Source organism: Falco punctatus (assembly GCF_963210335.1).
Source record: "Falco punctatus genome assembly, chromosome: 1".
Classification (NCBI taxonomy): Eukaryota; Metazoa; Chordata; class Aves; order Falconiformes; family Falconidae; genus Falco; species Falco punctatus.
The window spans coordinates 92,111,808-92,136,299 of NC_137580.1; the positions used below are offsets into that span (position 1 = coordinate 92,111,808).

General features: G+C 51.2%; 1 protein-coding gene across 2 annotated transcripts in view; it reads right to left on the reverse strand.

Moving 5' to 3' along the window:
• Positions 1 to 345: 345 nt before the first annotated feature.
• Positions 346 to 24,492, reverse strand: part of NOS1 (nitric oxide synthase 1) — an 85,729-nt gene continuing 61,582 nt past the window's right edge. Inside the window, exons 14-29 of one of the 2 annotated variants that reach the window (XM_080365645.1) lie at positions 22,521 to 22,665; positions 21,985 to 22,089; positions 21,492 to 21,550; positions 17,774 to 17,890; positions 17,363 to 17,537; positions 16,809 to 16,947; positions 15,946 to 16,024; positions 15,221 to 15,414; positions 14,420 to 14,589; positions 13,958 to 14,168; positions 13,140 to 13,227; positions 12,722 to 12,843; positions 12,024 to 12,172; positions 11,190 to 11,384; positions 10,147 to 10,265; positions 346 to 9,126 (exon numbers count right to left, since the gene is read on the reverse strand). In XM_080365645.1, coding sequence (XP_080221771.1) covers positions 9,111 to 9,126; positions 10,147 to 10,265; positions 11,190 to 11,384; positions 12,024 to 12,172; positions 12,722 to 12,843; positions 13,140 to 13,227; positions 13,958 to 14,168; positions 14,420 to 14,589; positions 15,221 to 15,414; positions 15,946 to 16,024; positions 16,809 to 16,947; positions 17,363 to 17,537; positions 17,774 to 17,890; positions 21,492 to 21,550; positions 21,985 to 22,089; positions 22,521 to 22,665 — 2,083 coding nt within the window. In that variant the 3' untranslated portion in view covers positions 346 to 9,110. Of the gene's footprint in view, positions 9,127 to 10,146; positions 11,385 to 12,023; positions 12,173 to 12,721; positions 12,844 to 13,139; positions 13,228 to 13,957; positions 14,169 to 14,419; positions 14,590 to 15,220; positions 15,415 to 15,945; positions 16,025 to 16,808; positions 16,948 to 17,362; positions 17,538 to 17,773; positions 17,891 to 21,491; positions 21,551 to 21,984; positions 22,090 to 22,520; positions 22,666 to 24,492 lie in introns of those variants that run through there. The other variant, XM_080365644.1, reaches the window with a different exon arrangement.

The following is a 24,492-nucleotide window of genomic DNA, read 5'->3' on the forward strand; positions in this document are numbered from 1 at the left end:
CCTGGGCTTACAGGGCCCCGGGGTGGGCAGAGGTAAGGCCTTCTCTGAGGTAATGCTGCCACCTCAGTGTCTGCGCTAACACCTGAGGTAACGCTGCCGCCATGTCTGTGCTAGAACCTGAGGTAAAGCCACTTCAGTGTCAGCACCAACACCTGAGGTAACGCTGCAGCCATGTCTGTGCTAGCACTTGCAGTAAAGCCACCTCAGTGTCTGCACTAACACCTGAGGTAATGCTGCCGCCATGTCTGTGCTAGCACCTGAGGTAAAGCCACGTCAGTGTCTGCACTGACACCTGAGGTAAAGCTACCTCAATGTCTTTGCTAACACCTGAAGTAACGCTGCCGCCATGTCTGCGCTAGAACCTGAGGTAAAGCCACCTCAGTGTCTGCACTAACACCTGAGGTCACGCTGCTGCCATGTCTGGGCTTGTACCTGAGGTAAAGCCACCTCAGTGTCTGTGCCAACACCTGAGGTAACGCTGCCACTACGTCTGCGGTAGCACCACTGTGAGGACGGAGGTAACTCTGGCATGGTATGTGAGGTGACACCAAGGTGTCTGCAGTAAGAACATGGCGCCATCTGAGGCAACACCTCTGCCATGTCTGAGGTAACAGTGCTGCCGTGCCTCAACACCACCACAGTGTCTGTGGCCATACCACTGCCGTGGCCGAGGTCACACTGCTGCTATGTCTGGTATAACTGCAGCAAGGACTGAAGCAAAATAACCACCATGTATCAGGTGACACCGCAGCCATGTCCCCCTCATGCCAGCCTGGCACTGCAGGGCTTGCCAGCGGAGCAGCCCTTCGCTCCTGCACACACATGTCTTTTGTCCTCTCACCTGCTCCTTGCAGACAACTTAGGATCTTTCTGCCCTGATCACATCCATGTCCTGCTGATCTTCAGGCAGCACTAAGTGATCTGTTTAAATAAAGGCATATTAGTACCCCCTTGCAACAGCACGCTACCTTCCCATGTAAAAAGCCATGTGCATGATTCTGGCTCATTCGCCTGGCCATATGCTCTTTTTGCTCGGGTCTCTCAGGTCCCACTAGGAGTACTGCTGCTATGTTCCTGAGGCTCCAGCATCAAAAGCTTCCCTGGATTGTGTGCAGACAGCCTTACTGGCTTGACTGTGGCATATTCCCAGTGGATGTGGTATAAATGATGTGAAACATGTAGTGCTGTGACTCAAGCAACCTTACGAAAAAGTGTTTCTGTCTTGCAGATAAATAGATACTGCAGATTGACGCCACCACCCTATTTATAGTGTTCTGGCATTACAGAGCAAGCCCAAGATACCAGGAGAGGCCTTTCAGCATTAAAACCCCAGAGATAAGAGAGGAACAAGGTCTGCTAGATTTTAGTTCACTCTTTTATTTTGACTGTAATGCAAACAGGCATAAGTATTCCATAAAATCAGAAGATTGGAACTATACAGAAAGAGGTGCATGCTTTAGAACAATGTGGATATCTTGCAAACAGAGCCAGAGTCAGTCCGAGAGAGGGGGCTGGAGTACATTGTACGAATGGCAGAGATTTTAGCAGCATTGAGAGCTCAGAGGTAGGGGAAAACCATGTTTCTGACCGCTTAAAGCACTGGTATGATCAAATACAACACCGGCTCATCCCTGCTCCCACTGTCCCCACCCCTTTACTCCTCAGAAGAAACCTACCTTAGGATCACAGAAAAAGCTACAAAATAAGCTACGCCCCCCTCCACACATACCTGTCTTATGAGATGCAAAGTGAGAGTAAAGACAATGTGCCAGTCTTAAATCATGGCATCATTTTATAAACCAAATGAAGGCACAGTGACTGACATGAGGAGGTGCTGAGGAGAGGGAGGAAGGAGCAGGAGGACCAGAGAGCAGCAAGAGGTTGGAGTCCCGTCTAGCACAGCAGAATTTACCCACATCTGGAGAGTTTAGAAAACCTCTGCAATGGAAGGTTTGGGAGTTGCCTGCCCCAAAGCTGCTACCCTTCACAGCCCAGTCCCCTTTCTCATCTCAGCACCACTGCTCCTCAGGAAAAAGGCCACCAGAAAAAAAAGATCCAAACCAACCTTTGAGGCTTATACTTTTCAAAGGTGCCTAAGGGAATTGCAGGAATAAAACCCCGTTCCTATTACAAAAATTAATTGGCATTGAATATCAAATTCCCTGGGCAGCTGGCAGAACTCATGTTTCTTACTACATGCAATCTAAAAAGCAATGAGTCCTGGCTGAAAGTCATCTTACTCTGTTCATCTACTGCCTGGGGAATTGTGTACACTCTGGAAGAGCTGGGAATGTTGCTGCATCTCAGGGAATCTATTCTCAAGCTCTTTTCAGCGTACAGATCCCAGGGTTTTTTGAAGGCATCTTAAGGCAGCAGAGCACATTTAACCTTGGGAATTGTGGACATGTGCCTATTTTGTAGAATTCTAGCAAAGGAGACATTTTGCCTTGAATTTCACTGGCTTCAAAGCCATCATTTCAGTGTTGGGCGTGGGGAGATTCTGAAACATCATCTTCTGTTTCTGTACATCCTGTTGAGTACTGTAAAGTGTATTTTGTTGAGACACAATTCCACGCCACAATTACACAGAGAGAAAAATAAAAAAGCAGGCTCAGAAACAAGTAGCGTTGATGTCTCTTTAGGAGTTGAACACATATTAAGGAAGTTTTGTTCCCCTTGGAAAATTTTAAAATCTCCACCACCTAATATTGTGGGAACAAAATATTTGATTTAATCCAAAATCATTTGATATACTTTTTATTTGCTTTTGCCGCCCAAAACCAACACATGAAACGAAAGCAACAAAAAGAAGCCCCAATCATTTGCTCTTTTAGATCAACTTTTTCAGTATTCAGTCTCTAAATTTTTAAAGTATTAGGAATGCACCTGGGAGAAAAAGACTTTCCCCAGTGTTTTTCACTAGCAGATTTTGGAACCAGCCCTACAGACAGCTGTGTGCAGACCCTGCAGGTGGCACAGAAGCCTACCCTACCTACAGCCCAGCTCGCGCTCCTGCTTTTCCGTAGCCCCAGAACAGCTTTTGCAAGCTTTGGTCCACAGATACAAAGCAGTCCCTGCTGCACTGCCCACTTCCACACCGTGGTAGTGAAGATTTACCTGCAAAGCCTTGGCCTGTACGCTCCTGCTAAGTGAGGGATTCTCAGGGCAAGGCTCACAGGTTTGATTTTCTTGCTTTTGAAGTGCTTCCTCCTCCCTCCCTGAAATCTGGCCAGGTAGGTACATGAATGAGTAAAGCAGGAAAGCAGCAGCCCTCACAGTGAGGGGCTCTCACTGCTAAACAAGCTGCAACTGCTCAGCTATGAACTCACAATCTGGTTTTTTTCCTGTGATTTTGATGGCAAAAATGTCTATCACAGTCAAACATCTGTAGGGGTGGAGGCCAAGAGTTTCTAGTCTACTTCATTCCTGGCACAGCAGGAAAAAGTGTCTCTGCATTACAATGCTTAAATATTTCATGAGTTGCCCTTGTACCCATGCTAATATCAAGCTAATTTTGACCTCTGGTAAGATCTGTTTTTATTCTAGAACCAAGTGCTTTAAGGCAGCAATCCCATTAGCTTTTTCCCACTCCCCTGATTTCCTATTAAACACATGGCCATATGGAAGAAGCTAGAGCTCAGATCTCCCTGTTGAGGGTAGATTTCAAATAGATTACTAGAGTCATGCATTGCAGGCAAGTGCGAGTGCAGACTGACACACGCAAAAATACTGCCACCATGGAACTGCTGCTGCTGCCGCTGTGAAAGCCTGGTCCTTCAAGCTGCTAAAATTCCCAGTGCCACTGAAGCCGGTGGATGTGGAAAGCATTTTCTACCTGGGAGGACTCAGATTCTAGACTAATTTTGTCCAAGTTTGGGAATACAATTTTCAAGACCTTTCAGCACTGGCCAAGTTTTGCTTTTCCTGTTGTAGCAGAAGAAATTGTTATAACAAAGGCAGAGTTACAGCAAAGTTGAATGGTCTTGAAAATTAATCTCCATCTGTTCTGTAAAGGGACTGCCCTCCCCTCTGGAACTATCAACGCAATTGCAAACTTATCAGAGCAATTCTGAAGCTGAGAAGTGGTCCCCAGTGAAAGCAGGAACAAAATTTACTTTTGAGCATGAAATTCTCCTTCTAAAAAACGCTGGGAACTCTCTGCAGCTTCCCTACAGGTATAAATCAGAGGACTCTAATGGCTTCAGTGGGCGCAAGTCCGGAGGCAGCAGCTTTGACTTGAGCTTTGAGCAAGTCCATGAGGCTTCAAGCACAAACACACCCTTTCCCCCGCCACCAGCTTAATAAAACTGTGGTGTCCAGTATGTGGTAGCTGTTCACAGACCCACAGTGCTTGCAGAAGGTGGTGCCCAGCTTGCACCCACTCTCTGACCTCGCACTGCCTCCTTATCCCTATGAAACCCCATCAGTGGGAGACTAATTGCAGAGCACGGCTCTCAAAGTTTGCTCTCAGTTATCCCAGGGTGAATTTTCCCACCCAGAATTCCACTTGTGAAACGAAGTCATCTGTTCCACTCGGCCCCCAGTCTCTGTGTGCTAGGAGCATCTCTGGAGAGAGCAGGAATGGGAGAGCAGCCGCGGTGCAATAGTCTCTTCCCAGCACAAGGCACTGTAAGTCTGTCGCCGTTCCCAGGCATACCCTTGCCGAGCAGCTAGCTGCACCTTTTGGCTGGGCAGGCAGGGAGAAAGGAGGGATCTCCAGAGGGAAGTAGTAGAAGGAGTCTGAGTTACAGCCTGAGACGGGTTGAGAGGCCTTGGATATTAACAGTAAAGGAACTAACAGAGCAATCGCAGTTAGACTGAACACAGGTTCATGCAGCTCCTGTTTCTTCCCATCTCCTCTTCTGCATAGGTGCAATCACATTTGCTCAGGACACAACAGCAAGTTTACTGGTCATGCACAGACACATTTGCTCACACTGCTCTGGGTGTGAACAGTCCCCTGCTGGACGCGCAGGCACAGGACAGCGGACAGGGAGTGTGGACAGCCCAAACTCAAACCCCATTTCTCTGGCCAGTATGGATGGATGTGACTGGCTTGGTTCCTCTAGTGCAACGAACTTAGGGCTACCCAGCAATGACTGCAGAGGTGTCATCTTTGAGAGTCTGTTCCTGATGGCAGAAGTCTCATTATTTTCCCGCTGTATCTCATAAAAAGAAGAATAAAAAACTCCCAGGCAGTCCTTCTGGGGAGATGAAACCTTTGGAATCATCAACAACACAGGCAGTAAATACCCTTGCACTGAATAAACAATTTTTCCTTGCTAGGGGACACAGCAGGTTGGGAAAACAGAGAAATGTTTCCCATGAGTTTTCAAGTTCATATAATAACTTACTGTGGACATTTGAAAGACCTATGAATTAAAATCTTTGCAAAAAACCCTCACTTCATGGATTCTTGAAAATCAAAACTCCTGTTTAGAAAAGAGCCTCTTTATGTTTAATACCTGGGGAGTGAAAAGGAGCAGAGCTGCTCAAAACGGGAAGTGGTGGACATCTGCCAGGAGAGGGACTTGGACACTGCATCAGGCTGGGTGCCCATCAGGTCCAGTACCCCTCACTGCAGGAGCCTCGGGGGCTGTGCAGGAGCTTGGATGGGCAGCAGGCACCCAGAGGTGACAGACTGGTGACCTGAGTGCACAGGAGGCACGACCCCTCCATGCATGACACCCCCAAGCAGCTCATGGCACCGGTCTGCAGCAGACCTCACCTTGCTCTCTGCCGTTTATGCACACCGGCGATATTGTGGCTACACCCATGCGTCAGAAATGTCATGCTGAGATGAGCAGAGTCTAGACAACTAGTGGAAGAGCTACATTTGTGAAATGATAAAGCAGATCCACAAGTTTATTTCCCCCTTCACTGTGGGAGAAAATTAAGCTTGAGGGGAGTGTGAAGCCCCTGCAGGTAAGGGAGATGAAGGAGAAGTTAAGACGTCTGAGACTGACTCAACAAAAAACAATGAATCAAAATTCCCAGTGGTGCAGCTTGAGAGGAGCGAACAGTCCTACTCAAGCGGAGGGAGAAGAGAGTCAGCTCAGAGCCCTGGGGGACACACTAACTTCATGGACCTTCATGGCAGGGAGGGTGTTTCTTCTCCAGGGCCAGGCAGGGAAGCTGGCCTTAAAACAGCATTTCCCCTCCAAAGGGCTCTGAAGGACTCACCTACCTGATGCCTGTTGAACTTGAGACTTTGCTGCCTGCCTGGCACAGACCCCTTTGGAGATCCCACTGAAGGCAAGGTGAACACCCTGCTCCCTTCGCTGCTGCAATTCCCCGCTGTTTTCACTGGTGGCCCAGGTGGAAGTGGGAGATGGAGGTGGCAAGTTTTGGGGTGCAGGAAAAGCAAGCCAATTCATCTCAGACATAGATTCCAGCAGTACTATGACTTCCAGATGGGAGATGTTACAGCGATACAGGCAGAAGGCAGGACAGGAGAAAACTAATTGCCAGCAACACAGGATGAGCTGGAAAGAGGACGAAGACAAGGGCATTTCTTTGGGCACTACCTCCTCTTCAGATTTCATTGCTTCTTCTACGAAAAGGAGGACCAGAGCACAAAGTCTAGAGCCAGGAGCAAATTTCCCAAAAGAAGGGGATGAGTTTGATTATTTTTTTCTTTAGCTCCGTTTCTGCAGCCATAGGATTGGGTATAGGGCCACACTTGCTATATGTTCACAGCTCTAGGGCCAGGAAGTTGTCTCCCACAGACAGGATATCTGCCCAAATTCACACATCCAGCATCAAAGAGACCCAGCTCCCCCACCCCACTGCCTGCCCTGCGATTAGGGCACAACCCACAGAGATGGACCATGGGCTGCTCTTTCTCCTGCTTTCACCTCCAGGTCACAAAGCCCCCAGGCAGTGACACAAACCTGGCCTTGCACTTGGTTCCAAACCCTGCTCCCACTGCCCTGCCAGACCAGCGAGCTCAGCTCTGGCCACATCGTGGCAGCATTCATTCGCATTTTACACCACGCTAGATGCTCTGCTGGGACGAGCGAAACAGAGACCTGGATCGCAAATTCTCTCAGTGCCTGAAGTCCTTCGCTCCTGGCTTTTGGGCTGGAGCTTCTTCAAGCATTCAGGGACTCAAAGCTGCAGAAGATGGTCACAGCATATGGAAACGTGGCCAACTAAGCAGCAAAGGGCAGGAGGTCCTGGCTGAGGGTAAGAATAACTGCACAACCTGGGGCCAGGGGAGCCAGCACCACTTGTACCACAGGCTGGGAGAGCAGCGAACCTCCTGCAGCTCTTCTTGTTCTGACTTTGGCTTAGGGCAGCTAATCTTAGCCCTCTGAAAGCAAGCTCACCATTGCAGCTCCTGGACAAGCCCTCTGCTGTTGCTGGCTTTGGTGCTTTGTTCCATGCACAGTTCAGCAGAGCAGAGGCAGAAGGAAAGGATCAGCATCTACCGGCTCAAAACATCAATGCCATACCCCTGTCTCCAGCAAGAGCTGCAACCATGTCCTGCTGTCCTTGTGCTGGCAATGAGGGAGGACAAACCTTCTTCAGGGTGAGGAAAGGAGGAGAAAGAGGAAGGACGTACAAGGTCACGTATGCTTTACCTTGCAGACAGCTTTTCTCTGTTAAAGGGACCAATACCTTTCTGTGATTGTGTTAACAGATTGCTTTTGGGGCCAGATTTTTGCAGCAGAGCTGAGGTGTGAGCGTGTCAGAGCCCAAAATCACACAGCATCTTTACAGCTGATCTCACCTCCCTTCTCACATGAGATGTCCCAGCAGAGACAGCTCGGGCCATTGGCAGGTGGTGCAGAGCCTACAGAGGGGACTGGCTTGCCATCAAGATGCCACATGTATTTCTCTTGGCAGGCAGGTCGCTCCGTGCTGGCACTTTCTGCTCCCGAAGGTGTGGAATTGGCTGCAGTCTGCTGTCCCAGAACAGAGACTGCGCTAAGGTGGAGCTGATGCTGTCTGAGCTTTCAAGGATCCTCGGCTGGCACATCCTCCCCAAGGACCAGGAGCCTCTGTAACCCTTCAAGTGCTGCCTTCCAAATAGGCTTTGTTACCAGGAGGTGCATCTTGCAGCTGGGGTTGGAGCTGCTTCTCTCCCATCCTTGTGGCTTTCCAGTCTCACCTGGGAGAGGGTTTACACTTCACAGCATGCAAAGCTCTGGAATGCAGCCAGTCCTTCAATCTCTTCCACCAGCATCATGGCCACAGGGTCACATATCTCTTGTAAAGCCCTCCAGAGGACAGCCTGGCCAAGCAGCAGTCATTGCTATGCGTTTTTAACCTAGCATACACATCAGCCTGTGTGTTTGGTCCTTGCTCCTTTGTGGGAGCACTTTCATGGCAGCAAAAGTGGGGACTGAGCAAAAGGAGAGGCTCACAGGGAACAGGGAGCAGAGAAGGAAGCAAACATAGCACAGGGTATATTTAGGAGAAATCATGACACGTGAATCAGGGACATCCCACCCTTTGGATCAAAACACACATTTGTACCCAGTCAGCTCAGGGATGTACAAAGTTCATAGACATGAGGGCATTGCACATCATCTGCCCCCAGCCTCAGGCATATGCCCAGGTCTATACAAGTCCAAAGGAAAGCCATGAAAATGCAAGGATTCAGCCAAACTCCCAGCTAGGGAAAGGGGGAGCCTGGGGGCAACAACCCCCAGCTCTGGTCAAGCAACAAGACTGAGCCATTGCCCAGCCCCTGCCACCTCTGCTCTCCCCCAAAACACCAAAAACGCAGATGATCACAAAAGTGGTGATTTCATGCAGCTGCAAAATGCCCTCATGAGAAAGAGAAATGTGAAGTTCTGTTAAGAGCCACTGCAGGTTATAAAGCCATCGTACTTCAGTGGGGAAATCCAGGGAAGGGAAAGGGGTTGAAAAGAAATGGCCACAGGACAAGAGCAAGAGAAAGAGGAAAAAAAGGAAATAAAAATTATCATCATCATCATCATGACACAACAACAGGACAAGAGACAGAGCGCTTTCCATGGGCAGTTCCCCGTGGAAAAGGAGCCACTGTGTCCATGAAATACAAAACCCAGTGCCCTCCGGTTGGAGGGGGCAACAGGTGCTGGGACTGGTTTGGCATCCCCTTGGGGTGAAGGGTCCAGTTAGGAGCAGAAAACCCTGCAAGGGAAAGGGAGAAACGCCAGCCTTAGAGGGAGCAGTGAGGAGCATCTGAGCACCATGATTTTCCAACTGACCATGTTGTAGACAGGAATTTACAGAGCCCTTTGCAGCTGTGGGAAGTGGGCAGGTAGGTAACCCTTATCCTTACCTAGTGGTGGGAGACTAATGCACTCTGTAGAAAGTGCAGACCCCAGAGTATGTGCTGTGTTGGAGAAAAATTCATACTAAACCTCAGATGTTGGGAAACCCCCTCTGGGTCAGCTGGGTGCTACATGGCATAGCTGGGAGTGCAGGGAAGGGATTGCACCCCAGACTACTGAGGGCCAGGACAAGGAGCAAGATCCATGCAGCTGCCTGTTCTTTATCCCAAATAATCCTTCTGCTCAGCCAGGGAAAATCCCACCACGACAGAACTGAGCAAATGGCAAGACATGGTAGAGCAGAAACAAACATAGCAAATGTCAAGGCTTTTTACTTTTTTTTGGTTGTTTTTACAACAGTGGAAAGAAAATTTTCTAGATCTTTCCTAACCAGGCATGCAGCAGCCTGGAGACCTCTCCCCCTGTGGGTACCTGCTGCCTGCAGCCCTGGAGCCAGCCAGGCCCCCCTGCAGCCAGCACTCGACCCCTTGCCATGGGTCCTGCAAGCCTTCCAGCCCATCATCTGCAAGCTGGCTGGCTGGGGAGCAGAGGCAGGCAGCACTCTTTGGCTTTGCATCACCATTTGAATGGGACTGTCAGGTCTGAGCAGATTGGTACAGTGGGTGCAATAACCTGGGAAGGCTGGGGCGGGGGGGGGGGGGGGGGGGGCGGGATTTGTCCTAGCAAGATGACAGCTATTTCAGAGACACTGCTGGGTAGCAGCCTCTGTTTCCAGCGCAAAAATTAAATGCCTTTTCTCAGCTTCTGCCATAAGAAGGACCACCTGCGTGCAAAAGTTAAAGCTGCCTTCCCCATCCCACAGCCCACATGCTTGGGAGACAGTTTCAGGGGGGTTAACATAAACATGTCAACTCACTCATCTGTATCTTTTTTGCTCTCCTCAATGAATGCAATAGACTCAGATCTAAGGCGGTTAGTCACTTCGTATGTACGCAGGGTGACTCCAAAAATATCCTCATGGTACCGGCTGTCATCCTGAAACAGAGGATGGGAGAGAAGCAGTGGGGAAAAAAAGAGTATTTACAAACAGTTGGGGTTGCTGCGGCACCACAAAGCTCTTGTGTTGTAGGTAGATACCAAATACACAACAAGCGTTCTGGACCCTGGCACAAGAGCTGGTGGGACAGGGCTGAGGTACAGAATAAGCAGGGAGGTGGAATGACCTTCTCAAGGTTAGATCTCCTCAACTGCTGGCAACCCAGGGACTGCCTGGCCATCAGGGCCTGGGGCCAGCCCATGAATAAGAGCTTTTGCTTGCAAACCAGCTAAAAATATGGCTTTGGGATCCCTCGGCTCCTGGATGGAGTGTGGGGACATGGTTCAGAAGGGGTGGTGCCATAGGAATCAGGCTGAGTTGTCCTCCTGGGGAGAAGCAGAGCCATTGGAGCATCTGTTCGTGGGCCTGGGTCCCAAACTGAGTTCATTTATGCTTCAGCTGCAATGCCTGCATCAACATGTTTGCCCAAGAGTATCACCCAGCCAGCCACGCAGACAGAAGAAGTTTGGGGAGGGGACCCACAAACTGCCCTGTTGGATTGCTGCAGTGATGGAGGGACAGCAGGAACTCAGTAAGGTGAACAAGCCTGCTTGGGCTACTAAGGATGCCAAAAAGAGCTTGTGCTTAGCACAGCAGCAGGCTCATCACAGGAGTCCAGCACAAGCTGAGGGGGCTGCAGCCTGCAGCAGAGCTCCTGCAAAGCAAGGTGACTTCCGCTGCGCACCCAAAGCTTTGGAAGATCACACTCCCAACCTTGCCCTGGTGCAGGCAGCATGGGTGGGAGCTGCAATCCACCCCCAGTGTCTGTCACCTCGGTGCTGCCCGTTCTGCAGCAGGAGGCACCAGGTGCAGTGCCCGTGGCGGGAGGTTGCACGGTGTCTCGTGGTGCAGACACTACTCACCCGCAGCTTGCTGATGAAAGCACCTGCCTCCTCCACCGACAGCTGGCCCTGCTGCCTCATGATGCGCTGAATGGTCTTGAGGACATCCCCGGCCATGGTGACATCCCCGCAGACGTAGATGTGGCCTCCTTGCTCCTTCAGTGCTTTGAACACGGTTTGGGCCAGCTGCTCCTGTAACACGTCCTGCACGTATTTCTGAGGCAGGAGGAGGTGGGAGCTGAGATTAACTACAGCTTCTCAGCCCTGTCCACCTGCATGCTCCAGCCAGCTTTGTGTGCACCAGCTTTGTGTGCTGCCTTTGAGGCAGCAGTGCAATGTGATCACCTCCGCAGGGGAGCATGCCTACACCTCACAGCACCCACCACAATAGAAAAGAGATGGGGAAAGCAGCAAAACATTGCCTTGCTCCTGCATTTTCACACCTTCACCATATACCTCATTGCCAGGCCTGCTCAGGTGGCGGTGTGGATTTGGACCAGATATTTGCACTGGCGCTGGGGCACCCCACTGAGTGGCAAACCTCCTTGCCCACCCGCTTGGGAAAACATGCCTTTTCCCCTCCTTATCTGCTCTCGCCTGGTGAGGGCAGCTGCAGCCCTCCAGGGAAAAGCACGAGCAATATGAGCACACCTTTGGACTGGCACAGGGATGGGGATGTGCTCTAGGAGTGGGGCTGCACTGAGAAGGGCACGATACTGCACACTTCTACAACTAGAGTGCCCCAGGGCATGAGCTGCCATGGCTGTGCCAAGGAACCAGCATCTCCACGCCATGCCGGTTGCCTACGGCTTCCCAGGTCTGCCCACCAGGACCAGAGCAGTGCCTGCCATGCACCTTTGGTTTGTCCGGTTCCCGAGAGTAGGCTGTGTACAGCTCTCTGAAGACACCTTGGGTTTTGGCAAAGAGTGTCTCCTCTTTGTAAATGTGGTCAATCCTGGACTGCCGGCAGCCAAATACCAGGACCATAGGACAAGGCTTCAGACCTGGGGGAGAGATGGAGGAAGCAGTTAGTCCGGGGACCACCAATACCCCCTTTCTGCAAGCCACTTCCCTCCAGATCTGCCAGCAGTCCCAGCACCCTGCGCAAGACTGCCAGGAGCCTTCCCTGGCCAAACTGGGAGGGAGGAAAAACCAGCAAGGAGGAGGTAATGCACTGCCTGAGCCAGCACATGGCCTGGGGTCACATGGCAGGGGTGCTTGTGTCAGATTTTGGGGAGAAATTAAATTTTATTTTCTTAAATGGTCTAAGTGATCAGTGAAAAAAATATGTTTTACGTAAGTTTACATTAAATGATGTTTAAAAATAATGCCAGCACTGCAGTACTGCAGAGTTTTACAGGAGGATTGTCATGGAGTTTGTTTCGGGAGTTTGACCTCCAAGCCTGCGCTGGGAACAGCCACTGCTGCAAGAAGCCCTTTGCCTCTGCTGGGGCAGCCCAGGCAGGGGACTGGACCTGCATCCCCACACCACCCGCCCAGAGTTCCTGAGCACCGCTCAAGCTGAGAAACAGGAGGAACAAGTGTCAACCCACCTTTGTGCTGGATTTCAAAAAGCCGCTGCTGCCAGAAGCTCCGGAAAGGGGCGATGCCTGTGCCAGGGCCAATGAGGATGCAGGGCACCTGGGGGTCCTGGGGCAGGTGGAACCCGGGTGCACTGCATACATTGAAGACACCAGTTAAATCCAAGCAAGGTGCTCCCTCCCTCACCTTTGTCCACAGCAAGCTGGGACACCACCCAGAGAAGGAGGGGTAGAAAATGAGGTGAAATCCCAGAAAGCAACATTTTAGTGCAGAAGAACTGCACCTGAGAGGGACCCATTTGCTCACAAGTCCAACCCTGTTTTCCCTGCACCCTTAGAGCTTTGCAAAGAAGAATCGAGGACAAAGGACTCATCCTGCAAGGGAGCTCGCCCCATCTGTTTCACCCCTTGCCTTGTGTGGACCGCTTACCCTCTTACAAAACAGGGCACTACTTCATCAGTCTGTATCCGGTTGAGCCAAGAGGAGCAGACTCCGTGGTGGATTGGTCCTTCTCCATCTAGGAGGGGAGGGAAGGAGGTCTGTACTTGACACACCAGCCAACTACTCCAGTTGCTTTCTTTTCTGAAACCCTCCCTGCTGAAACATTTAGTATCTTTGCATTCATGAACTTGGTGGAAGTTTGGCACTTGGATCCATCTGTGGAGCTACCCAAGTTCACCCAGGACCCAGACCTGGGATAGCTGGACCTCCACAATACTTAGGAAGCACCCAACTTTTTTTTGGTCCTTTTTGGCAGAAGCAGCAACATGCTGTGGTGCTTCCAGGCACAAGCCCTCCATGGCAGCCCCAGATGAATGGCCACTGTCTTCCCCTGCATCCTACCTGCTGCAGGGGTGCTGGAGCTGTGTCCATCTAAACCATGACCAGGGCTGCTTGGACACATCAGGGCTTGCACAGGTACAGAAATCTGGCTAGCAGCAACATGGACTTTGGTGTGGGCAAACATGATCCTACATGGAGCTTGGAGCCACAGTGGCTAGTCTGTTGCTGGTACCTGACCCAGATCTGGCACCTCTGCAATACACTGCCCTTTGATAAATGACCATTCTCCACAACATGGGACAGCAATGTCATGGGTTGAAGGAATCTTGTCAGTGCAGCAGGTAGAAAGGCTTTAAAATACCATCTCTCTGCCAAAGACCTTGTGGTGTTACCCATTTACAAATGCTTTTTCCCTGCTCCCCATGCCAAGCCTGTCTCCACTGGCCCCTGCATGAGCATGGTACCTCTCGTGCGGTAGGAGACCACTGCCACGGTGAGGTGGACCTCGCCTGGGTACATCTCTGGGGAGGAACTGATGGAGTAGTAGCGTGGTTGGAGGAGGGGGAGTTGTGTGAGCAGCAGCGTGGAGGGCATCTGCACTGAGGGGAACTCCTCCAGCACCTCCACAATGGTTGGGTTCTTGGACCACTTCCATTCCTCGTACTCCTGCAAGCCCTACAGCCAGAGAAAGAGGGAAGGAGTGAGGAGAGAGCTGCAGCATTGCCCTCTTCCAAGCCAGGTACTTCAACTGATATCCCACCAGGCCTATGGCAAAGCTGGGGTAGGTGACAGTGGAGGCAGGCAGGAGGAGCTCTGCTGTCACAGGTAGAGACTCAGCCTAACCACAGTGTGGGATGAAAATACCCTGGGGTTGTGGTTGTCCCCAGGGCCTTAAAGAACTTGGGGCTTGAGGTCTGAGGCTTTACCTTGCTAAGGATCTGCAGATGTTTCTTCTCCTTGTCGCTGGTGGCCAACAAAGCAAACTGCTGCAGCAACAGGGGTGTGGGAGGGGTGGTGATGTCCAAATAGTACTTAAAAGCCTGGAAGATGGTGCATGGTGGGACACGGTTCTCATCTGTCCAGTTACTGATGACACCTGCCAGGAGGGAATTCAGCACAAACATGGGATCAGCTGAGCATAAAAGCCAAGGTGGACAAATCCTTGCTTTCATTCCCCTTATTAGCTCTGAGACAGTGAAGGATGAAGAGCTGGAAAGAGGAGCCAAAGAGATATTCTCATGCTACAAGTGAGATGCTGTACAATGAGCACAAATATGAGCCTGATACTGCACCACCTCCAGCCTCTGTTACTCTGAGTTAATACTGTTTTCCATCTCCTATTACACTGTGCATGGCACTAGGGTATCAAACTTATCCCTGAAATATAGTGTTAGGATGGTCCACCAAGATCTCTTAACTTCTTTCCGGTCCTAGACATGGCTCTTTCCGTAAAAATACAAACACTGTTTATTTTTCTGAAGAATAAGGAAGTATCTTCCCCATGGCCCTGGTCACCCTGCAAACCCTTACTCTACATCCCAAGTTCAGATGAGCAATGGCTCTGGGCAGAGGAAGGATGAAGGAGGTGCTCCCAATCCAGGCAGAGCAGTGAGATGGGAAGTGATTTGTCCCGGGCCCATCTACCTCCCTGAGAAGCTACAAGAACTGCTACAGGGGATGGGCGAGGAGGAGGGAGGCCATCTCTATGCTGAGATGGCTGTGGCTACCTAGAGCTGTGTTCCTCTCCTCCAGGAGCTCCACCTTCACCAGCTGGTTGGCCGGAGGGGCATCTTCAAGCCTGTCGATCAGGGCATTGACCAAGTCTTCGTGGTTCCCTGGAAACACGCCCAAGTGGTCCCCGGGAAGGTACTGCAGTTCCTGGTGCCCATTGGTGTGGAGGCGCAGGAAAATCGTTAAACGGCTACAGGGAAAGGAGAAAAAGCAGGGTGTGTTTTGGGGGAATTCTTCAGGGAGTTGCTGAGCTCTGGCTAAGGAGCCGCTGGGTGTGCTGGGTGGCAGGTCCAAGCCCTGGTGCTCCACTGAGTGTGTCACCAAAGTTGCAGCAGGGAGCTAGAAAGGACACTGCAGCACCCACCCCCCCTCTGCTGACTCACCCTCAGTTTTTTTTTTAAAGGGAAAAAACAGTTTAACCTCTTGCTTCAGCAATTTTATCCTTTCTTTACATGCACTCTGCCACTCCACAAGTGCAGCCACCCATCTTCTCATCCCTACAGGCAGCAGGCTAATTTATGTAGCAGAAGAGATTTCACCATGTAAAAAGGCAGGGAACACCCTTCACTGGGTTCATGTGGCTTCCAGCCTTGGTCCTAATTTCCACAAAGATGGTATCCATGGGACATTCAGGGGTCAAGGGTCATGTGCAGCACTGCGTGCATGGATGCTTGGGTGCACCATGAGTGCGCGCAGCTCCCAGGACAGCTGTATCTCCTACCTGGACTTCGGGCTCTGCAGGTTCTGGCGTGTGATAAGCCGTGCTGCATAGACACGTTTTTTGTGGATGCTGTACAGTCCTGTGGAGCAGAAGAGTCAGTGAAGCAATGCAGCAGACCATGGCCAAGGCAGGCAGCTTCTGGCTTTTGCAGGGCTGTCAGCTGCTGCTACAGGTTCAGCCCTTCAGACTGGAGTTGGCTGACACCAGCTGCAGCGAGCAGACCGTGGGCTTGACCACCCTCCTGCCCCCATCCGCAAATCTCCAGTGAGCCTGGGGGATCAGAAACCCAGGGGGGGAAACCAAACATGTGTCCCTTTTGTTAGTGACTAAGGATGACTCTGAAACCACCCTCATGAGGTGTGGGAACGTGCCCTCACATGCAGGCATGCACCTCTTGCTGCCAGTACCACCTGGCTGGTAGCAAAGCGGCTGAATTTGGGAAGAGCTAAGCCAGTGCGGCAGATCATCAGCTGCAGGAGCCGTGCTGAGGGGCCAGGTGTCGGTGGGCTGGACCTGCCATTGCACCGCAACGCTCAGTGGAGCAGCATTTGGACAAAGCAAGCTTGGAAAGCTCCCAGGTTTCCAGCTCTTTGCTTCAAAAAATGGGGTCAGGAGGAGGGAGATCAGATCATATCCCAACATCTCTGTTACAGATACAGACAGGGACCAGCCAGAGGGATCTCAGACCATGACAAACTGTTCCTTGTGCATGTGATGGAGGGGAAAGGCAAGACTGAAATGCTGGGAATATAACACAGAAAGAGTAAGGAGGTTTGGCCCCTTCACCCCAGCTTGAGCCCACTATGTCTTCTCCTCTACCTGCCCCATGCCCAGAGCTCTCTGGGGTGATCCCCTCTTCATACCTTGTGTGAGCTCCGGGGCCTCAGCCACATAGGTCAGGCGAAACTTGCTCCTCTTCCAGCTCCGGTCGTTGCTGATGAGGGAGTTATTTGCTTTCTCGATGTTGACGTCGTCCCCCACACAGAACACGTCGCACGCTGCCTGCAGCACGCACCAGGCTCTCAGGCATCTCCCTGCTGCCCCTGGGCTTTCTGACCAAGCCCCATGACCTGCCTTGTCCCACCCCACCTCAGCCAACACATGGAGAAGGAGCCTCCAAAGGTGTAGGGCTATACCAGTGGCCATGGGCATGTCTCATGGTGCCCTCCTTCCCCAGGCATCTGCGATAATGCAGGAAGTCAGCACATTGCTCACCCTTTGGCAGTCAGCACAAACCAGAACATCAGCTCTACCAAAATATGGAGAACCTCTTTGTTGTGGGCAAGGGTGATGGCTGGGTATCCTGGTGTAGAGAAGGAGAGGCTGGGTTTCGATCCTACTCTAACTACTAGCTTTTCTCTGTCCCTGTGTCCTGCTCCCCCCTGCTCCTCCCTGGAGCACAAGGGAAGTGGGTTACCTTGAAGACCTTCTTGGCCCAGGTCCTGAAGGACTCCTCTTGGCCACAGAGCTCATCTCCTTCTCCCATGCGGAGGATCCGCTCTCCACCCAGCTCCTCCAGGAGGGTGTCCACTGCCCGGGCAAAGGCGCAGAAATGGGGATAAGCACGTGATCCCAGCCCAAATACAGAGAACCTGCGAAGAGGTGGCACAGCTGTGGCTGCTGAGCTGGGGAGGACATTGATGTCTCCCCCTCCTCCACCACCACCACCACCATCAGCAGGAGGGACTGTGGAGAGATCTGCACATTACAGAAATACATCATGTTTTATATAAGAGCTGCAGTAGGAGAAAGGGGATCTGTGCAGCACCACATCCTGTTCTGTCCCTTCTGCAACAAGAGGTTGCTACCTCTACGCCATCCTACCTACCTGACATTAGCCAGGGGCCCTGTGCTTTCAAAGTTGTCCCTGGAGTCAGGGCCATCGCTTGAGGATTTCCGTGCATCCGAGTAAGAGGAGACACTGTTGAAACGGACCTTGTAGCTCCTGTGAACAGCGACAGCATCAAGTATTACAGTGGTGACAAATGTGTCTGTGGTTCCCACCAGGCTGCGTGCTCAAAGGTGACCAGATTGTGGAGGAGACCTAAATAGAGCTCAGGGCTCAATATTCCACGAGCAGGCACCGTGATCAGTGGCTAGAGCAGAGAAATGTGCTCCCTCCCAGGGTTAAGCCATAGTAACCTATACACTGCATGCCCCTGGCTGGACCTGGTCTTCTCCATGAAATCCTCCAGTCACCTCCCAGTGGGCTGACCCAGGTGCTGGCCACCACATTGCTCCCAGCTGACAGGACATTTGGCTTTACCTGTCCTTCCCTGCCTGCACACAAGGTCGGGTATATGTCTGAACAGATATTCTGAAGGGTTTTTCATTCATAGCAAGTAAAAAAACAAACGAGTGAGAGAAAAGGGGATGAGGAGGGGGAAGGGGAGCAGAGAAAAAAATCTGACAGCAGCAGAAGTATTTCTGAATTGAACCATCTTCAAAAATTGCTCTACACAAGAGTTTCTAAATATACTGCCAGAGCAATGAAGCAGTAGTGTGTGGATGAGTCACAGCAGACCTCCTGTACCCGGCACACCATGCAGAGGAGACAACCCCTGAGCAAAATAACCACCAGGGTTGCAGAGCCCTGTGCTCCACCTCTGCTCCAGAGCCTCCTCCTTTCTGCCAGACTTCTCATGCTTTTTCTGCTTCACTACATCTGGATGGACCCACTTCTTTCTCTGCTGTCCCTGGGCCATGTTCTCACCCTGGGTTACGTGGCCAAGGCAGGGCAGCACAGCCCACGGATTTAGCCGGGCATGAAGCCCAAACTCCCCAGTTGGGTGCTGGGCTGAAGGTGGGGGCAACAGCAGCTTTTGCTGAAAGGAATGGGTCCTTCTGGTGGGGTGTGACTGTTAAAGCATGGACTATGTTATCCTTATTAATATATATTTTAAAGATCCAGCAGATCCTTAAATGGGAATGGTTTATAAATGCTTCTGAAAACCCTTAGGAAACCCTTGCTGTAAGACATAAGGAATCAAATACACAGCCGCAGCAAAACCCCTGGGCTGCGGTCAGAGAGCTGCAGCTGCAGTGCCCTGGGAGGGTCCTTGAGACACTGTGGCTTAGAGAGGTCACCAATTCCCACCCTGGGGGGTCTCAGCCACCCTCAGCATCCCTCAGTGGGAATGGAGCCAGGGGTCCACAGGATGCACGGGCAGGAGCTGCTCTCTCCACCTTTTTCCAGATGCCAGGCTGACACAGTCTCTCTTCCCCAGGCAGTCTCCTCCCTGTTGTCCTTTCATTGCAAAAGGTTTTTTTTCAAGCTTAATGTCAGCGAGGTCCTGCACGTGGGTTGGGACAATCCCAAGCTCAAATACAGGGTAGGAGGAGAATGGATTCAGAGCAGCCCTGAGGAGGACTTGGGGGTGCTGGTGGATGAGAAGCTCACCACGACCCGGCAATGTGCACTTGCAGCCCAGAAAGCCAACCATACCCTGGGCTGCATCACCAGCAGCGTGGCCGGCAGGGCGAGGGAGGGGGCTCTGCCCCTCTGCTCCGCTCCGGTGAGACCCCCCCTGCAGCCCTGCGTCCAGCTCTGGGGCCCAGCGTAAGAAGGACATGGACCTGCTGGAGCGAGTCCAGAGGAGGGACACGGAGATGATCGAGGGCTGGAGCACCTCTCCTGTGAGGGCAGGCTGAGAGCTGGGGTTGTTCAGCCTGGAGAAGAGAAGGCTCCAGGGAGACCTTAGAGCATCTTCCAGTACCTAAAGGGGCCGACAGGAAAGCTGGAGAGGGGCTTTTTGCAAGGATGTGTAGGGACAGGACAAGGGGAATGGCTTGAACTGAAAGAGGGCAGATTTAGATTAGATATAAGGAAGAAACTGAGGGCGGTGAGGCGTTGGCCCAGGTTGCCCAGGGCGGCTGTGGGTGCCCCATCCCTGGGGGTGCTCAGGGCCAGGCTGGACAGGGCTTGGAGCAACCTGGTCTGGTGGAAGGTGTCCCTGCCCAGGGCAGGGGGGTGGGACTAGGTGATCTTTAAAGGTCCCTTCCAACCCAAACCATCCTATGATTCTATGGAGCCATGACATCTTGGCCTATAGTGGTGGGACCACGGGGAGCAATTTATTCCCTCTGCCTACACAATCACCTTTTTCCCTGTGTAAAGTCTGCTACCGCACGACATTTCTGTCTCCTCCAGATAAAATAGCTTTCACCCTTTTGATCTGTCCTTGCAGGTAGCTCTTTCCAGCACTCTGACCTCTTTTGCTGTCAGGTAACTAAGTCACAGGCTGCCCTGGCTCTCAGAAACTCCTGCCAGTCCCTTAAATTACATATAGAGGTGACTGGGACAGCCAGCATTGAGCTCAGGTGCTTTTGTCCTCCTCAGATCTTCCTGGCTGGCCATGGGTGACACGTCTACACCCAACCCAACATTGCACAAACCTAGCCCCAAAAAGTGAAGATCCTTGGGGTGAAAGCCACTTGCAAAATGCCCCTTCTCCACCCAGAAACCTCCAGGGCAGCCTGCATGTCCCATTTTGTCAGCTGTCCCTGCTAAGGCACCTAGTAGGGTTTTGGCTTGCAAGCCCTGTGGAATCCACCAGGTGACTTGGCTGCACAGCAAGGAGACCACTTCGGGACACAGACCACTGTGTCATCAGCAGTGGAGAGGTACAAATCATCTCCCTGACGTGTCTGTCACTGCTCTCAGTCCCACTGGCACTGCTCTGCATTGCTCAAGCAGAAAGTTAGGGCGGTTAAACTGCACTGTACCACTGGCCAGTGCTAATTCTTCCTTAATTAAGGAGAAGCCTTTTGCCACTTGCAAGCATCACTGTGTTAATTCAGGAGAGCCTCCAGAGCAGAGCAGTGTCCCAGTTAAGCGAAATATATTGTACTTAATAGCTAAAATTAGAGGAGGCCCCAAATGATTAACACTTTTCTGGCTGCCCTCACTTCCCAGCCTCTGGGACATGCACTGGGATGCTTAAGGCTCATTTTCTAGCAAGGAGGGATTTTCTAAAAACCCAGACCCTGTCTCCAAGGTACCACTTCTAGACTCACTGTTACAAACATCACAGCCAGAATTTATAACAGCTCTTATTTACTCTAGAAATATTTTCACATGATGCAAGAAGTTAAATTTGGTTCTCAAGCCCTCCCCCACCTACATCCACATAACTGGGAACTCCCTTCCACCTCCAAGTATTACTATTTTGGTGTCTCCTGGACAGCCTCAGCTCCCAGATTCAATGGTTTTGGGGGAATCCCTGCTTTTAGGGTGTTTTTTTTATAGATGCCTGCCTCTTACAGCTGAAGAGACAAGCTTGAAAATGTCAGCCCAAGGAATTATAAGCTGGAGTCCACAGGCATGCCCGAGTCAGTGCTTTTATCCTCCCTGGGACCTCCACCTGCTCAATCCCCTGGTCCTCCAGGCAGGTCCCATCCCTTGAATCTTTGCAAACTTGAAACCTGCATGAGGATTTCACATCCCCTTCCGAGAGGAGGAAAGCAGAGAAGAAGGCTGTCCTGGATGTGGGGCCACCTGCTTTCTGGGGTTTGAGTGGGAAGGGAGGGGGTTGGAGTGCTCTTACTTCCTTTCCTCCAGGTTGGAGTTGGGATTCTTCATCTCCATTAACGCGCAGCCAAATTTCTGCAGCAAGAAATAAAACAAGGCCATCAGTTTTGCCAGTCTCTGCAGGAAACGAAGCTGTGACCAAAGCCCGGGCTGTGGCTCTGCTCTCTGCTGTTCCCATCAGCCTGCGGAGCTGTTATGGTACAGGGCTGGATGAGGTCGTGGCTCCCCAGTCAAGGGGCTGGCACCTCTTGTGTGTGACACTGACATCAGTGTACAGGATGAATTTAGCAACAGATTACTAGCAACAAGTAACTACTGGTCTCACAGCAGGGAATAAGTAGATATCCCTGTTTCAGAACAGGCTGGAGGCAGGCAAGAACAGCACCTGGATCTGTTTGGGGCCATTCCAGCTCAGGCTGAGCAAAAAGAGGCTGCTTCTCCCCATTACCCACTGCCTGTCCCCTGCTCACGCCCCTGCTGTAGTCACCCATCCCTGCATTATGCCCTACCTCTCCATTCTCAGGTGGGTCTCCATTGCCAAAGGTGCTTGTGACCACCAGGACCATGGTTTCATGCTCAAGGTGCACAATGTCATACTCATCCATGGACATCACCTGGGAGCAACAGAGACGTTAGCAAGAGGCTTTTAGTGGGGAGATCTACCATCAGCTGGTCTCCTGGGATGAACTCCTGTCCACCTGGGGATGGGAGCAGCATATCCTTGCTGACTTCATGCCAGTGCACTGGCAGAGATCTCCACACAGGGAAGATGAGAACAAGAGGCTCAAGGGATATGGACAAACCATAGGACTACCACTGGAGAGGCAGTAGATGTATGTATGCTACAATGCCTGCAGGACTATTAGATGGAAATTAGCTGGAAAAATTCCCGTGAAGGCTTTAATCCAGACCCACAAGGTCATATCCTGGGAGCTGCTTAAGACCCTTCACAACTGGGGAGCTCCACATGCGGTGAGCCCTGTATTTTCCAACAGCCAACCAGATGCGCACATAATCTTGCAGGGGCTGGGAGCTAGTACAATACCTTGGCATCAAAAGCATGCTTGAAGATTTCACACAGAGTTTTTGCATAGACCTGCGACTTCCCTGTTTCAGTGGCATACAGGATGGTCGCTTTGACCCTCTTGGCCATGGCCTGCCCCATCAGCTTGGCTGAGAACTTCACAGCCCTAGAAAGCAAGAATAATTCCCAGTAAGAGAGCCTGCTTCCTTGTCAGTCCCTCTAGCCCAGACTATTCACACCATTTTATTTGTTATTAAATGAACAGCCTGCCTTAAAAAGCTGCAGCATCACTGGTTTCGTTGTTATATACTAAACCAGGAAGCTATGGAAAAGCGTGTTTTTCTTGACTTCTCAGGGAATAAGGCTGCATGGAGGAGCCTGAACACAGAACTGCAATACCTGCATGGATATAAGGAGGAAAATATTAAACCAGGCGAGGAGGTGGTCTTTCCGCAGGGACAGAGAAACAGAAGAATAATCAGGGGCAGCAGGAGCTGAAAGCAGTGACCACATAACCTCAAAGGAAAAGCTGGAGACCAACCAGAGACCAAGCTACAGGAGAAACAGTAGTTTCTCCATCTCTTCATGTGTTTAAATCCTACCTGGCTGCCTTTCTGAAGGTGTTATAGGCAAGCAGAAGTGCCTGGGCTCCACATATCACATACAAAGCCCTGAGACACTGAGAAGGTCAGTTGAAGCTTGCTGTAGTTCCTTTGATTTGCACTCCATCAAAACTATGAACTTTACTCAGAGGAACAGCCCTCTTGAGGCTGAGAGGTTGCACATTTATTTGAGTGTTTGCAGGACTGTGTCCAGCTGGCTGCCTTCAGTGGCTGCAATCATGACTGGATGCATTTGCTCTCGTTTTCCCCACTAGCTCATCTCTGAGAGCAGGTCAGAGGGGCCCTGAGGGGTCACTGGCTTCTCTAAACCTGGCTAGAAACACTGGCTCCTTGTCTTTGCTAGTGCTGATGGCTGGGTTGGCATCAGTGGGAGCACAGTGATGGGGGACAAGGGAGGCTGTCATGAGCCAGCTTTGGGTTGCATGGTAAGGCACCAAGCCCAGTGTGGCAAGTTTGTTATTTTAGGGCCATTCATAATCACATTAACATTATTTTTCCTAAGTGAAGAGTATCTTCACCTTTTTGACATGGACCATCAAGCCTTTAAATGGGGTCACCAGAAAGGCAGGTCTGGATTTAGTCTGGTGTGTTGCAATAGGGAAGGGGCGGTTTCGGGAGGGGCTGAGAGAGCACAGAGCATCTCTGTGGCCTTTGCAAGAATAAGAGCTGCTTGATTCACTTTGACAGGGTGATCAGACCCTGCCCTGGGTGATCAAGTTCAGCAGGACTCCTTTGTCCCCTTCAGATGAGCTACAGGGAACGGAGATTGCAGCTGGACTGGTTACACTGGCAGGAGAACAGAAGCCCAGCTTCCCCCTGCGAAGGAGGGAAGACATGTTCTAGGTTGGGAAAATCACCTGGGGAAAGAAAAAAGGGGAGGAAAGAAGAGGTGGAAACCCTACCAGTCTGTTATGTCCTGCCTCCCCTGGGCAGCTTCCCTCCATGTTGAAGTCAGCCTCAGGAGCGTTATATTTGCTGCTATACTACCACTCCTTTGTTTAGTTCTTCATATTAAAGTTGCCCCTTTGCTTTCCCATGATGGCAATGTCCCCTGGTCCCCAGGGGAGGGAAGGGGCAGGACCGGCAGGGACTGCAGGTTTGAACGCTCTGATCTGGCCAGAACCAGCACAGCCTGTCTGAGCAGACATCAAAATCATGCTGCAGCCAGTGCCAAGTGCAACGCTCGGGACTGCTGGGCTCGGTCCACCACTTGTTCAGCTGATCAGTTCAGATCCAGGCAGAATTAACGGTAAATTACAAAAGTAATTCCTCTACCCTACATCAGGAACAATGGAGATATTTTTTTTTTAATTACCTGCCATGCTCACATTTTTATAAAATCATTTATCAATCGCACACACATAAATACA